The 15,027-nt window shown below is 38.3% G+C and overlaps 1 protein-coding gene across 8 annotated transcripts in view; it reads left to right on the top strand.

The window, feature by feature from the left end:
- ZNF462 (zinc finger protein 462) overlaps positions 1 to 15,027 on the top strand; it is a 155,488-nt gene that overhangs the window by 130,428 nt on the left and 10,033 nt on the right. For all 8 annotated transcript variants that reach the window (XM_050761832.1, XM_050761837.1, XM_050761835.1 and 5 more), the window contains exon 11: positions 14,703 to 14,835. In XM_050761832.1, the coding sequence (XP_050617789.1) occupies positions 14,703 to 14,835 (133 nt within the window). The remainder of the gene's footprint in view (positions 1 to 14,702; positions 14,836 to 15,027) is intronic.

Here is a 15,027-nt window from a genome sequence, read left to right as displayed (position 1 = left end):
CCATCCCTGCATCCCTGTTATGAAACCCACTTGATCATGGTGGATTATCTTTTTGATATGTCATTGAATTTGGTTAGCTAGTATTTTGTTAAGGATTTTAGTGTCTGTGTTCATGAGGGGCATCAGTCTGTAGTTTTCTTTTTTGGTTATGTCCTTTGTTGATTTTGGTATTAAGGTGACGCTGGCTTCCCAGAATGAATTAGGGAGGGTTCCCTCTTTCTCTGTCTTGTGGGATAGTGTCAAAAGGAATGGTACCAATTCTTTGAGTACCAATTCTGGTAGAATTCTGCTGTGAATCCATCTGGTCCTGGACTGTTTTTCTTGGTAATTTTTAAATTACCATTTCCATCTCTCTACTTGTTATTGGTCTGTTCAGGGTGTCTAATTCTTACTGATTTAGGCTAGAAGGGTTGTATTTTTCCAGGAATTTATCCATCTCTGCTAGGTTTTCTAATTTATGTGTGTAAAGGTGTTCATAGTAGCCTTCAGTGATCTTTTGTATTTCTGTGGTGTCAGTTGTAATATCTGCCATTTCATTTCTTAATGAGGTTATTTGGATTTTCTCTCTTCTCTTCTCGGTTAGTCTTGCTAATGGTCTATCAATTTTATTTACCTTTTCAAAGAACCAGCTTTTGTTTCATTTGTCTTTTGTATTGTTTTTTGTTTGCTTGTTTCAGTTTCATTTAGTTCTGCTCTAATCTTGGTAATTTCCTTTCTTCTGCTGGGTTCGGGTTTGGTTTGTTCTTATTTCTTTAGTTCCTGAGGTGTGACCTTAGAATGTCAGTTTGTGCTCTTTCAGTCTTTTTGATGTAGGTGTTTAGGGCTATGAACTTTCTTCTTAACACTGCCTGTGCTGTATCCTAGAGGTTTTGATAGGTTATACCATTATTGTAGTTTAGTTTGAAGAATTTTTTAATTTTCATTTTGATTTCATTTTTGACCCAGTGCTCATTCAGGAGCAGGTTATTTAATTTCTGTGTATTTGCATAGTTTTGAAGGTTCCTTTTTGGAGTTGATTTCTGGTTTTATTCCACTCTGGTCTGAGAGACTGCTTGATACAATTTCAATTTTCTTAATTTATTGAGGCTCTTTCTATGGCCCGTCATAGTCTACCTTGGAGAAAGTTCCCTGCACTGTTGAATAGAAGTGTATTCTGTGGTTGTTGGATGGAATGTTCTGTGTATATCTGTTAAGTTCATTTTTTCCAAGGTATAGTTTAAATCCATTGTTTTTTTGTTGACTTTCTGTCTTGATGACCTGTCTAGTGCTGTCAGTGGAGTTTTGAAGTCTCCCACTATTATTGTGTTGCTGTCTGTCTCATTTCTTAGACACAGTCTTTAATGTAATATTTTCACTATGTCATATTATGTTCTTTAATTTTTTTCTCTTCCTCATGGTTGACCAGCTTATTAAGTCCAATGAGCACCTAATTGAGGCTAAAGAATTGCGACTTTCAGCATGCCTAATGATTCTCATGTTTGTCTCAATTGTTAGGTTTATGAGACTCATTACTGAGATAGCAATACTTTTTTTTCTCATTTTCTAATCTTTTTTCCCTACATGATGAGTACAAAATGCAATTTGAATTTTTGAAATAATTCTCCAAGCACTATTTTGTATATAAAGATGGCAGTGCTATTGAAACTGAATTTTTGGCTGACAGCCAGTGGAATTACATGCTGGCTAAAAATGGTCATTTGTTAGGGGGAAAGATATACAAACACCTGATTTCAGGGTTCATGAGAGAGGAATGGGGTGTCAGTGTACAATGTACTAAACATAATTATGCTGACAATTCAAATATAAAAGTCAAGGACCATAAGGCTAAAACAAGAAATTAAAGGCATGAGAATTGGAAAGGAAGAAACATAACTTTTTATTTATAGACAATGTGATTTTTATAGATAGAAAATCCGCAGAATCTACAAGAAAAAAAAAAAGCTACTAGAACGTGAATGAGCTTAGCAAGGTTGCAAGATATAAAATTAATATACAAAAATCAATTATGTTTCTGTATACTAGTAAGGGACAACCTGAAAATGAAATTTTAAGAAGATCAGTTTCATGTACACTAACATCAAAAAGAACAAAAGTCTTAAGAATACATTTAACATGAGAACTATACACTGAAAACTATAGTGCTGCTGAGAGGAATTTATAAAACTAAATTAATGCAATATATACCATGTTTATTAATTGGGAGACTCAATATTGGTAATTCTTTTCGTACTGATACACAGATTCAACATAATCTCTATCAAAATCCCAGTAGGCTTTTCGGGGGTGAAAGTGACAAACTGGCCCTAAAATTTATATGGAAATGCAAATGACCTAGAATAGCCTAGTGTGGAGAAACGACAAAATCAGAGGATTCACTCATCTTGATTTCAAAACTCACTATAAATTGACATAAGATAGATGCATAGATCAGTAGTGCAGAAGCAAAAGTTAAGAAATAAACCCTCATATATGTGATCAGTTGATTTTCATAAAAGGTGTTAAGGTAATAGGGAAAGGATTATTTATTTTTTAATGGTGCTGAAACAATTGGATTTGTGTATGCAAATTATGTCCCTTGACCTTTACAGCACTCTCTACTCAAAAAATAATAATAATCAAAATGAACCATAAGCTTAAATGTGTGACTAAAACTATAAAACTTTTAGAAGAATAATAGATTATATCATCTTGGGTTAGGGAAAAAAAATTTATATATGATGCAAAAGTTGTGGACAACTGAAAGAAAAAAAGAAGACACCATTAAGAAAATGAAAAGGCAGGCAACAGACTAGAAGCAAATATTTGCAAAGTAATTACCTAACGAAGGGCTCTAATCAAAATATTTAAAGAAATCTTACAACTCAACCATAAGAAGATAAGCCACTCAGTTAAAAATGAGCACAAGATTTGAATAGACACCTTACCAAAGAAGGTAGATATACAAATGGCAAATAAGCACATGAAAAGATGTTCAACTTGATTCACCACTTGGGAAATATAAATTAAAACAATAATAAGATTCTACTCCCCAACCACTAGCTAGCATGGCTAAAATTAAGAAGGCTGATAGTATCAAAAGTGTTGGCAAGGATGTGGACAAACTGGAATCTCATACATTGCTGATTGGAATGTAAAATAGCATAGCCACTTTGGAGCAGTTTGGCATTTGTTTATAAACATACACTTGCCGTCTGACCCATCAATCCTACCTTCACATAAAGTGGATAAATAGATAAAATGTGGCGTATCCATGCAATGGAATACTACTCAGCAATGAAAAAGAATGAGCTACTGATACATTTAACAGCACTGAGGAATCCAAAAACTGTTATGTGGATAGAAGCTAGACACAAAAGACTACGTATTTTATAATTCTTTTTTTATGAAATTTCTAGAAAAGGCAACATGATAGAGACAGGAAGCAGCTAAGAAGTTACTTGGGCCTGGAAGATGGGAGCAGGGATTGATTACAAAGGATATGAAGGAGCTTCTCAGAGTGATGAGAGTGTTCTTAAACTGGATTGTGGTGAGGGTTGCACAAAGATATAAATTTACTAAAAATCATTGTTTACTTATAATAGATACATTTTATGGTAGGTAAATTATACCTCAATATCTAAAACGGATGCAAGTTTCCCATAACCCAACACATAGTAGGTCCTCAATAAATGCTAATTTCCTGTAGTCTTTTTATGATGTTCATCCTGAGAACAGCTATGTCAACAAGATACTCAGGATCCGGATTAATGTGGAATAGACTTAGCAATTGGTTCCAAACAGGGATTCACTTTTTTTCCCAGTAAAACAGTGCAGTGCTCATTATATTCTTCTACAAATAGCATTAGGTGATTTGTGTGGTAGGGAGAATCTATGGAATAAACTATAAGACACGTAGAATAAGACACGTAGAATGTACTTTCAGTTAAAGGATTTCATTAAAAAGAACTGAACATTCAAAACTAGACTTCTGAATTCTGCCTGCAAAAGTTGTAAACCTCAGGAACATCTATAAAGATGTCAGACTATATCATTCACAGACTGGACAGAATCCTGGTACCAGCAAGAAAGGTCCTTAAAGTCAAATATACCATTCCTTCTAAGAAACAAAATCTCCAGTGCACTCAATTTAGGCTGCATGTTTATCCTCAGAAGCCAGAGTACAAAAGGGATAACCATCAGAACTCTCATTTTATAGGTGATAAACACAATCTTTCCTCCTAGATCTTTATCTTTGTTACTAGTGAGCAAGGCATCACTTGTAATCTCTTAGGATCTAAAGTAAACAGTGCAGGTTATTTGAAATTTTATTTTTTTATCCTTTGACTCCCTGTCTGTTTTTAATCTCAGTGGGTCCTCTAGAAGGTTGGCTAGTGTAGGCTCTCCCTCTACCCCTCTCCCCTTTACTTCCCTCTCCCTTCCTTCACTCCCTGCATTCTCTGTCCCCCAACATTCTCCCCTCCAACACATACAGTGAATTATTTATCAGTAATGCCCTTTATTAGCAATACTGTTGAAAGATGAAGACAACGTTTTGTCTTTTTTGAGTCAGGGTCTTGCTCTGTTGCCCAGGCTGAGGTGCAATGGCGCAATCATAGCTCACTGCAGCTTCAAACTCCCAGGCTCAAGCAATCCTCCCACCTTGACCTCCCAAAGTGCAGGAATTGCAGGTGTGAGCCACTGTGCCCAGCCTAAGACAACATCTTTAGGAACCTTAAAGTCATGAAGAAAAACAAACCTTGCATTTCTCACATTTAAAAAATACACATACTTTTTTTTTTAAAGAAAGTTTATATGCAATACCTTGTTAGTGTTCTTTATGATTCTGAAGTCTCTTTGCTAGTTTAAGGAACATAAAATATATTATCTCTAACTTGTTCTGCTCATAAAATTGTCATATTCAGTATATTAAATTTAGAGGGATAGTCTATTCAGGCAATACACATTCACTAATTGAATTTACTTTGAAATGTTTTTAATTTTTTATATAAATGGAGCCTCAGGCAGTTGAACTCTTTAAGAAACTCGTATCTTACTTTTTGCCAGTTTGAGGGAAACAGCAAAACATTAAGCTCAGAAGGAATCATCAACATTTTAGTTATTCTAATAAAATTGCTCAGTTTTTTGGACTAGTGAAATCCATAGTGGCCAAAAAAGTCACATAGGACATTTGTTTCCAGAAAAGGAAATGAGAAATAAATGATGAATCTTTCTCCAAAGATTCTTCCCAAATAAATCATAAGACGAATTTTTCCCAAATTATAAAACACACCTTTGGCCACATTTTTTTTTTGATTGCTTTTTATTTCTGAACTAAATGCTAGCAACTTTAGCTTTATCAACTACAATGATTTCTGCAAGCTGAAGCCTTCTCTAGAAGACTATGCCATTTCATTTCTGCTTTCCCTCATGTAGTTCTGTTTCTTTATTTGTTAACCGTGGCTCTGTCTCTTCCGTGTGTTGTAGAAGACAGAGAAACCAGAATTAGATGAGCAAGAGGTGTGACCATTTTTCAGAGGGGTGTGTCCAGCAAAACCTTAAACAGTATTTCTCAAATAGGCGTTTGAAGATGTTCTTTACCTTACCTTTGAAACCATCCACTAAACTCCCCAGTCAAAAGTCTTCGTCCCAGCTTCTAAGCTTCCATAGAACTTTTCTTCTCCTTTCTTAAGGCAGATTTCTTTATCTCACCTTTCTTTCAAAATCTAACCTAGTGCCCAGCATACAGTAAAGCCTCAGGAGTTGTTTGTTAAATAAATGTTAAGTATCCTGTTCAAATAAGCAAAATGTGGCAGCATCCATTAGCATCTTTTCCCTCTGCATTTTGGGTCCAGGAGATTGACAACTGCTCAACTGGCCAGCCACAAAGCTCTGAGCCTTTCTTAATGATGTCTTTCACCTAGCTTCCTTGAGTACTTGTGTCTGAATTTATGCTGAGTTTCTCCAAATAAGTGGTTTTGTCTGGACTTTTGCTAAGTTAGGTATGATGGTAATATGTTTTCTGATTGTGACACAGTGATTGCAAAAGAAAGTAGATATCTTCCTTGACTTCTGTGCTCTATATCCTTCTGGGTACTCTATCAGCCTTTGTTTTTAATATTCGTAGGCTTTTATTTTGAAAGAAATTCTGAAAGGATGCTACTGTTCTATCCCATCACATTTTGCAATATCACGTTATTGTTAATACTTTTTCTTTCTTCTTCCTGTGTTCAACCAGTATAGCCATGGTAGTTTTGATATACTTTGTGAGTAATTTTGCATTTCGGCAGATGATTTGCATTATAATGGGAAAAGCTTGAGCTGTGTCATCTGGAGATCTGAGTCCTAACGAATCCTGGCTTTATCACTTTCCTGTTTTGTGCTCTTCACCTACAAATATAGAAGGCAACACATTTACTATACAATGGTCATAAGGGATAAGTGATACATGTGAAAACTACAGGGGTATTTTTAGCACATAATCGATCTTTGGTAAGTATTGAAACAAAATCATTTAGAAAGTGTCCACTCATTTTCTCATTAACAAGCAACTTTATTTCATGGGATGCAAATCTTATGGCAATATTTTATTTTATTATTATACTTTTAAGTTCTAGGGTACATGTGCACAATGTGCAGGTTTGTTACATATGTATACAAGTGCCATGTTGGTGTGCTGCACCCATTAACTTGTCATTTACATTAGGTATATCTCCTAATGCTATCCCTCCCCGCTCCCCCCAACCCCACAACAGACTCTGGTGTGTGCTGTTCTCCATCCTGTGTCCAAATGTTCTCATTGTTCAATTCTCACCTATGAGTGAGAACATGCAGTGTTTGGTTTTCTGTCCTTGCAATAGTTTGCTCAGAATGATGGTTTCCAGCTTCATCCATGTCCCTACCAAGGACATGAACTCATCCTTTTTTATGACTGCATAGTATTCCATGGTATACATGTGCCACATTTTCTTAATCCAGTCTATCATTGATAGACATTTGGGTTGGTTCCAAGTCTTTGTTACTGTGAATAGTGCCACAATAAACATACGTGTGCGTGTGTCTTTATAGCAGCATGATTTATAATCCTTCGGGTATATACCCAGTAATGGGATGGCTGGGTCAAATGGTATTTCTAGTTCTAGATCCTTGAGGAATCACCACACTGTCTTCTACAATGGTTGAACTAGTTTACAGTCCCACCAACGGTGTAAAAGTGTTCCTGTTTCTCCACATCCTCTCCAGCACCTGTTGTTTCCTGGCTTTTTAATGATCACCATTCTAACTGGTGTGAGATGGTATCTCATTGTGGTTCTGATTTGCATTTCTCTGATGGCCAGTGATGATGAGCATTTTTTCATGTGTCTGTTGGCTGCCTAAATGTCTTCTTTTGAGAAGTGTCTGTTCATATCCTTTGCCCACTTTTTGATGGAGTTGTTTGATTTTTTCTTGTAAATTTAAGTTCTTTGTAGATTCTGGATATTGGCCCTTTGTCAGGTGGGTAGATTGTAAAAATTTTCTCCCATTCTGTAGGTTGATCTTATGGCAATATTATGAAGTGTTTATACTTTATGATCTTTCATGGGTTTTCATGTTACTGGTAAATTCAGATAGCATTTATTGTGTGTCAAGTGGATGACTCTGCACTGAGCCTATAAAGCTAAATAACAAATGGTTGCTACCCTGGAAGAGTTTATAAGCAACTAGGTGAGACAAGTTTAAACAGAGAAGCACAATCCAGCATGTTACTTGCTTGATAAGAGGTAGTTTTAAAATTGGAGAGGAGCACAGTGCACAAGAAATACAGTTTCATGGCTCAGGTTCCATAGAACTTTAATACTGCCTGACTGGTTTGTTTGGCTGAATATCTTTTCTTTCTCCAACCCCCCCCCTCCGCCCAGCTTTATTGAGGTATAATTGATAAATGAAATTGTATAGATGTAAGGTGTACAATGTGATGGTTTGATATATGTGAAGAAAAGGGGAACCCTTGTGCACTGTTGATAGGGAGGTAAATTGGGAGAGCCATTAGAGAAAACAGCATGAAAGCTCCTCAGAAAAGTAAAGATAGAAGTACCATATGATACAGTGATCCCACTTCTGGATATTTAACTAAAGGAAACAAAATCAGTGTCTCAAATAGCTGCTGCACTCCCATGTTCCCTGCAACAGCATTCACAATAGAATAGCCAAGACATGGAGGCAGCCTAATGATCCATTGATGGATGCTTTCTTTAAAAAGTGATACATAAATACACAATAGCATATTATTCAGCCATGGGAAACAAAGACACACAACCATTTGGGACAGTATGGACAAACTTTGAATATCCTTCCTTGAAGCTTTTACAAGAACTCTAATTGAGGTATTCTTATCTGAGAAAGCAAGATTTTTTTTACCTGCACTTTTGACCATCTTGCTGTAAGAAATCATAGAGACAATACTTTGCTGAATCTTTCTCCCACTGTTTTCTTTCCCTCATTCCCATTCTGATTTTTGAGGACAGGCAAAGAAGATCTGTCTGTTGAGTAGACCACTTGGTAAGTCAGGGGTTGGGAAACTATGGTGCAAGGACCGAATCTGGCCCACCTCCTTTTTCATATGGTCCACTCTCTAAGGATGGTCTGGATATGTTTTAATGATTGAAAAAGTATCAGAAAAACTGTAATGTGAAATAGGAAATTCAGATTTCATTTTCCCTAAACAAAGCTTTATTGGAAGACAGCCGTGCTCATCCATTGACTTACTGTTTATGGTTGCTTCTGAGCTACAACAGCAATTGAATAGTTGTAACAAAGACTATAGGGTCCAGAAAGCCTAAAATACTTACTTATCTGGCCCTTTACACAAAAAGTGTACCAGCCTGTGTTATAAGTCATTCAAAATCTTCGCAGCACTGTGCATTCTTTTTAACATCCACATGCAGTATTAGGTAATATGAGCATCCTGGCTGGGTGCCTCTGTTTGAAGGTACAAATGTTAAGTAAGAGGGGCAGCCTTACAGTTGAAAACTCTGGAAACATTAAGTGGACTTTCTCAATCACAATCTCTCCTATTTGATGCCTGCAGTGTAATCTGAAGATAAGGGTTCCAGTTCCATTCTGTCATTAGCAAGCACATTTATATCAGTCTTCTATCAGACTGGGTTTGCTACCCTAGTACAATATGAAAATACATAGTCAACTTGATAATATTTGTAAGTCACATATAATTATTATCACCTTAGAATATGCCAGAAGTATGGAAATACATGCTAAGACCAGATCTAAACCATTTTGCTGAATAGTTAAAAGTCAACAAATAGACAAAGCTTGAACTTTAAGTTTGAGTGTGGAAGTGGTTTTGCAGTGTCCTCACTTCAGTGTTAAAGGAAAAAACATTTGACACTTCATCTCACTTTTATTTTTATTTATTTATTTTATTATCATTATTTTTTTGAGACAGAGTCTTCCTCTATCACCCAGGCTGGAGTGCAGTGGCATGATCTTCGCTCTTGGCAACCTCCACTTCCCAGGTTCAAGCAATTCTCCTGCCTCAGCCTCCCAAGTAGCTGGGATTACAGGCACCTGCCACCACGCCTGGCTAATTTTTGTATTTTTAGTAGAGACGGGGTTTCACCATGTTGGCCAGGCTGCCCTCGAACTCCTGACCTCAAGTGATCCGTTCGCCTCAGCCTCCCAAAGTGCTGGGATTACAGGTGTGAGCCACCACACCCAACCCTCATCTCACATTCTCATTAGATGGATGACTTCACCAAACTCTGGGTTAGCGGCCTTCATGCCCGCACCTTGAGTGAGTGGGCATTCACAAATAGCTTTCACAGGAATAAAGATCTGCATATGGGTTTCTAGTCTGAATGATTATGTGTCTGAACAATCCACCCTTCAAGAACATGCGGCCTCTTTCACCTGCAGAAGGAGCCTACAAGGAGCCGGGTTCTAAATCTCAAACTCTTAAGCTTGCTCTTTCTCCCTTTGTTGTGGGCCTTTGGGGAAATGGTAATAAACTGCTTCTCATCTTTAGAGGGGAAAAGTGTGTTTCTCTCAATATGTCGTCTGCATCATCAAGGAGTTATTCAAATACACACCAATCTCCGGGCCCAGAAAGTGGTGTAATCAGTTCAAAATACATGGGAACTTTTATAAAGTCTATACCCTTTGACTTTGACCCTGTAATTTCACGTCTGGAAATTTAGCCTATAAAATTAAAACTAAGCATGAAAGAAAGGCTTAAATACAATAAGGTTCATTATTTTTTGTAACAAACATTTTTAATAATGAAAAGCCAGAAATGATCCACTGTAAATTCATGCGGGAATGCATAGTCAAGTAAACTGCCATATATCCACTTGATGAAATGCTATGTAGTGATTAAAATTATATTTATTCAGAGAATGATGTGTACACTATGCCAGGCATGAAAAAGTTGGATATACACTTGTTTGTTTTAAATGATAACAGTAATGTAAATAAGCTACGGATAGAGAACAGGAATACAGAAATACAATAATTCATTAACAGTTATTATGTATAGGGAGTTGAACTTTAAATGAGTTTTTCTGTATTTTCATAAATTTTTTGTGAATATTTATATAAAAGAAACTATTTGAAATGAAAATGGGGCCGGGCGCGGTGGCTCAAGCCTGTAATCCCAGCACTTTGGGAGGCCGAGACGGGCGGATCATGAGGTCAGGAGATCGAGACCATCCTGGCTAACACGGTGAAACCCCATCTCTACTAAAAATACAAGAAAATTAGCCGGGCGAGGTGGCGGGCGCCTGTAGTCCCAGCTACTCGGGAGGCTGAGGCAGGAGAATGGCGTGAACCCGGGGGAGCGGAGCTTGCAGTGAGCCGAGATCGCGCCACTGCACTCCAGCCTGGGGCACAGAGCAAGACTCCGCGTCAAAAAAAAAAAAAAAAAAAAAAAAAAAAAAGAAATGAAAATGAAGATATCCAGTAGCCAGGAGGCGAGAATAACACCCTCTCTTAATCTAGACACTGTACTGGCCAGTGGGGATTCAGCTGTAAGTAAGACTCACAGCAAGTCTGTTCTCATAGTTTGTATTTGGACTGGGGAGGGGCAGGCCATAAACAATTCATTACTGAATGGGGTATGCTCTTGAAGTGGGGGTGCAGAGTGCTGTGAACACATGGAGCAAGGATATTGAACACAGGAGGAGTTTAGAGAAGGTCTCCCAGAAGAAGTGACAGAAGCGGGGCTAGGAGATTAAGGACTCAACACATGAAGCCGGCAGGCATGAGCAAGTTTCAGACAGGTGAGATGGTGGAGGCACAGACTCCTCAAGGGCATGACATATTCCAGGACCTCCATAAGTTCAGGGTGGTGGGAGCAAGGGGGAGCCTGGAGAAGATGGGCCAGAATAACATGAGAGCCCGCCATGTAAACGACAGTAAGAAATTTGTATTTTATCCTCAGGGCAAGCAGAGACTGACATGAAGAGATTTAAATTTTTTTAAAAATTGCTTTGACCACACTAAAGAATCAGGTACAAGAAGGGACAAGAGTAGGTGCTGGGAGACGAACACGGGAGGGGAAGGGGCTTGCAGTAATCCAGGTAAACAATGATAATGGGCTCAGGAATGCAGAAAAGAGTCTTCCTTTTGTGTTAGGATTAATATTTAGATGGATGGCTTGGGGATTTCAAATACCGTCATAACCCAAAACAATAAAGAGTTTTTATTTTAAAATATTCTAATTACATAGCAAAAATTTTGGTTCTCATTTTTAAATCTTTTAATTGCCTAGCAAAGATTTTAGAAATCTTCAGGACCAAATAAATCCTGGGTTAGCCTGGGATGAACATCATACTGTGAAAATGTCATGTACTATTTTAAAATCATGCAGAATTTAAAATGTTAACAGTTTTCCAGTGAAGGGATGATGGTGCTGGGAAAATGGACAAATACAGTCTTCAAAAAAACCTAGAATGAGGAGGGAAAAAAATAACATTTGGTTTGGTGACAGATCTCCTTCTGTCACCAAGAGCTCCAAAAGAAGCAGGGGTTCCAGCGTGGACCCCAGAGGCTGGCACACAGCAAGCCAGCCCTCCAGGAATCCTTGATCAATGAATGAATGAATGAATGAATGAATGAATGAATGAATGAATGAAAACAACTGGATTAAAGCAGATGTTTGAGGATTCTTCTTTGGTCTCCTTGGTTTCATTATTTTTGTTTCCTGGTGACTGCCCACCCCTTATGTCCTTTACACGTATTTATAGTTTCCCTGATTACTAATGGTGAGAAGTGCAGGAGAAAGTGGCTCAGGAAAGGCTGCCTTTTATGTACTAGTCACTTAAAAATACTTTTCTTCAAATGTATTTAAAAATTAGGCAAATTGGAACCTTGCCCACTTTTCCTGAAAAACCAGCAAGCCAGAAAACTTTTTATTCAAATATTTATCATAAATGCTGTTTGGCTAAAATGTAGACTTTGTGGCTAAACATAACTTCGTAAATATGCATTTACAATGCTTGTTGTGAGCATTCCCAAGAGCCAAAACTAGAAAAGGCTCACATTCCCAGAAAAGGGAAAGGAAATTACATTTTGGAGGTCTGTTGTGTTTCAGGCACTATGCTGACCTCCTTTTACAAATAAATATATCAAGTACATATACTGAGTGATTTATCCAGAATCTAGTGGTTAATGGCAAATCCTAAACTTGAACTCAGGTCTGTCTGAATTCAAAGCACGTGTTCTTGTGCTATCCCTTTTTACTTTTATGTCATAAAAGGAAATCAATGAAAATGTTAAAGCCCTAGTTAGTAAGGTGCTACAAGCAAAACTCCTTTGGAAACCGTTACTGTGGACTTAGAGGGGAAGAAAGAGAAATCAGATTCGGAATTGACCTCTTTCTCTTCCTCTTGCCTTAGTCCCTTAATTTTTAGAACTTGTTTAATTGAGAAAAACAAGAAGTTACCTTCCCTGCTTGTTTAGCTTTGGGATTGTTGTCTGCGTCTTGTCCACCCCCATGTTGAGTTGTTTTCAAAGTTAACTAATTTCATGGATTTCATTGTTACGGATAGATCAGTGTATTGTTTCTCTTGTTTTAAAAGAGGTTTTTCCTGAATGCTACCTATCTCTTTCTTTTTTTTTTTTTTTTTTTTTTTTTTTTGAGACGGAGTCTTGCTCTGTCTCCCAGACTGGAGTGCAGTGGCGCGATCTCAGCTCACTGCAAGCTCCGCCTCCCGGGTTCATGCCATTCTCCTGCCTCAGCCTCCTGAGTAGCTGGGACTACAGGCACCCGCCATCGCACCTGGCTAATTTTTTGTATTTTTAGCCGAGACGGGGTTTCACCGTGGTCTCCATCTCCTGACCTTGTGATCCGCCCGCCTTGGCCTCCCAAAGTGCTGGGATTACAGGCGTGAGCCACCGCGCCCGGCGGCTACCTATCTCTTACAGGATGTTGTTGGGACAGTATTCAGCCTCAGTATCTAAGGCCTGATACTGAGGCTCTTTACATTTGTCACAGTCGATGATGATGTTCCCATCTGCCAGGCACATGGAATCGGTGGCGTTCAGCAAATCTTTGTTCCAGTCTGGTCCCAGAGACTATTTTGGAATTGTCTTGTAAATTATCTCTTTCCTCTCCTGTGCCTTCATCACACTCTGTCTCTACTGTGGCAGCTAGGGAAGTCTGCCTTGGAATCTGACTAATGATGTCTGTCTTCCCTCTTCAACTCAACTGTGAGCCTCTGGAGGCCAGAACCAGATCTCATTCATCTTGTGTGTACCCTCCCCATGCCTCCAACAAGGGGAGCATAACACCTTACGTAGACACGTAGCCCAGGGCAGTTTTTTGACTTTAACCCTGCACCAGCTTGTCATTCCTGATCATTCTATGCATGCAACTGGAGAAGTTCTGAAAATCAATTCATGATGAAGGTAAATTTTGTGCTGCCATTGATCTGAGAACCCAAAATGGAAAATCATTAAAGACTTTTCTTAGTATAGATTTTTGTTTCCCTCCAATGATATTTTGAAGAAAGCTTGGATTTCCACGTTATTCTGACCACATTTTACATAAATAAAAACCAGCCATAGTTAACACTTTAAAAGGGCTTTTAGGGGTTAGTCATCTAGGTTTTTCTCAGATAATCCCAGCCTTGATATATAGGCTGTGGTCAGCTTCAAAAACAGTAGTAATGCTTGACATAATAATAATTATCTTCCATTTAAACTAGAGTTCAGGATCAGATGGCTGTCATCTGGCCTAGGCTGGGACACCCCGCAACACCCTGGTTGATGGGATGATGGCAAAGAAGCTTGTATTGTGTCTCATTGCTAGTGGTCAGCATGCTTGCAGAATTTCTTCACCTGCAGAAGTATTTGAAACATGGGTTGTTATGAGAGTTACACCTTTGAATTCAACTAAAATAAAAAGTGTGTTTTGGATATTTACTCTATACTCTAGGCTTCATTTTACTTTTGGTCTCCTGCATACTACAGCTCATGTTTCTTCACAAGTTTGGTAATGAAGGGCCAGTGTGCAAAAGTTCCGGTGAAAATGATGGAATGCGGGAGCAAAGGGCAGCTCCATCTCCAAAAGAGTCAAAACAAAGTCAAAGAACTCTTAGGCCCTGGAGTTGTTTGGTCCTGGTTGCAAAACCACAGTCACAGTAAAATGATGTCGGAAAGATCTCTCCATCAGGAAGAATCCTATTTGGTCTGCGGCTTATTATTCCATCATTTGTTTGGGCCTTTTTCAGGTAAGCCGTAACTTTGAGCTGGTTGGACGGGTTAACTTGGATCAGCTGGAACAGATGAAGGAGAAAATGGAGAGCTCCAGCAGTGATGATGAGGACAAGGAAGACGAAATGAACAGCAAGACTGAAGACAGAGGTTAGTCTCATCCTGCCCTCCCAATCCCAGATGGCATCTGTCATGTCCGTAGTGAGACAGAAGGGAGGCAGGAGATTGTTGTAGGAGTAACAGAAGGAATGATCCTTCTTAGTTAAGTAGCAGAACAGACTGACTTAGGAAACACATCAAGAGCTGTGTCTTTGTAAACTATTACTAGCTATAGAAACGCCA

Source organism: Macaca thibetana, chromosome 15 (genome assembly GCF_024542745.1).
Source record: "Macaca thibetana thibetana isolate TM-01 chromosome 15, ASM2454274v1, whole genome shotgun sequence".
Classification (NCBI taxonomy): Eukaryota; Metazoa; Chordata; class Mammalia; order Primates; family Cercopithecidae; genus Macaca; species Macaca thibetana.
Note: the sequence above shows the minus strand (reverse complement) of the source record. Positions and strands in the feature narration are given on the sequence as shown.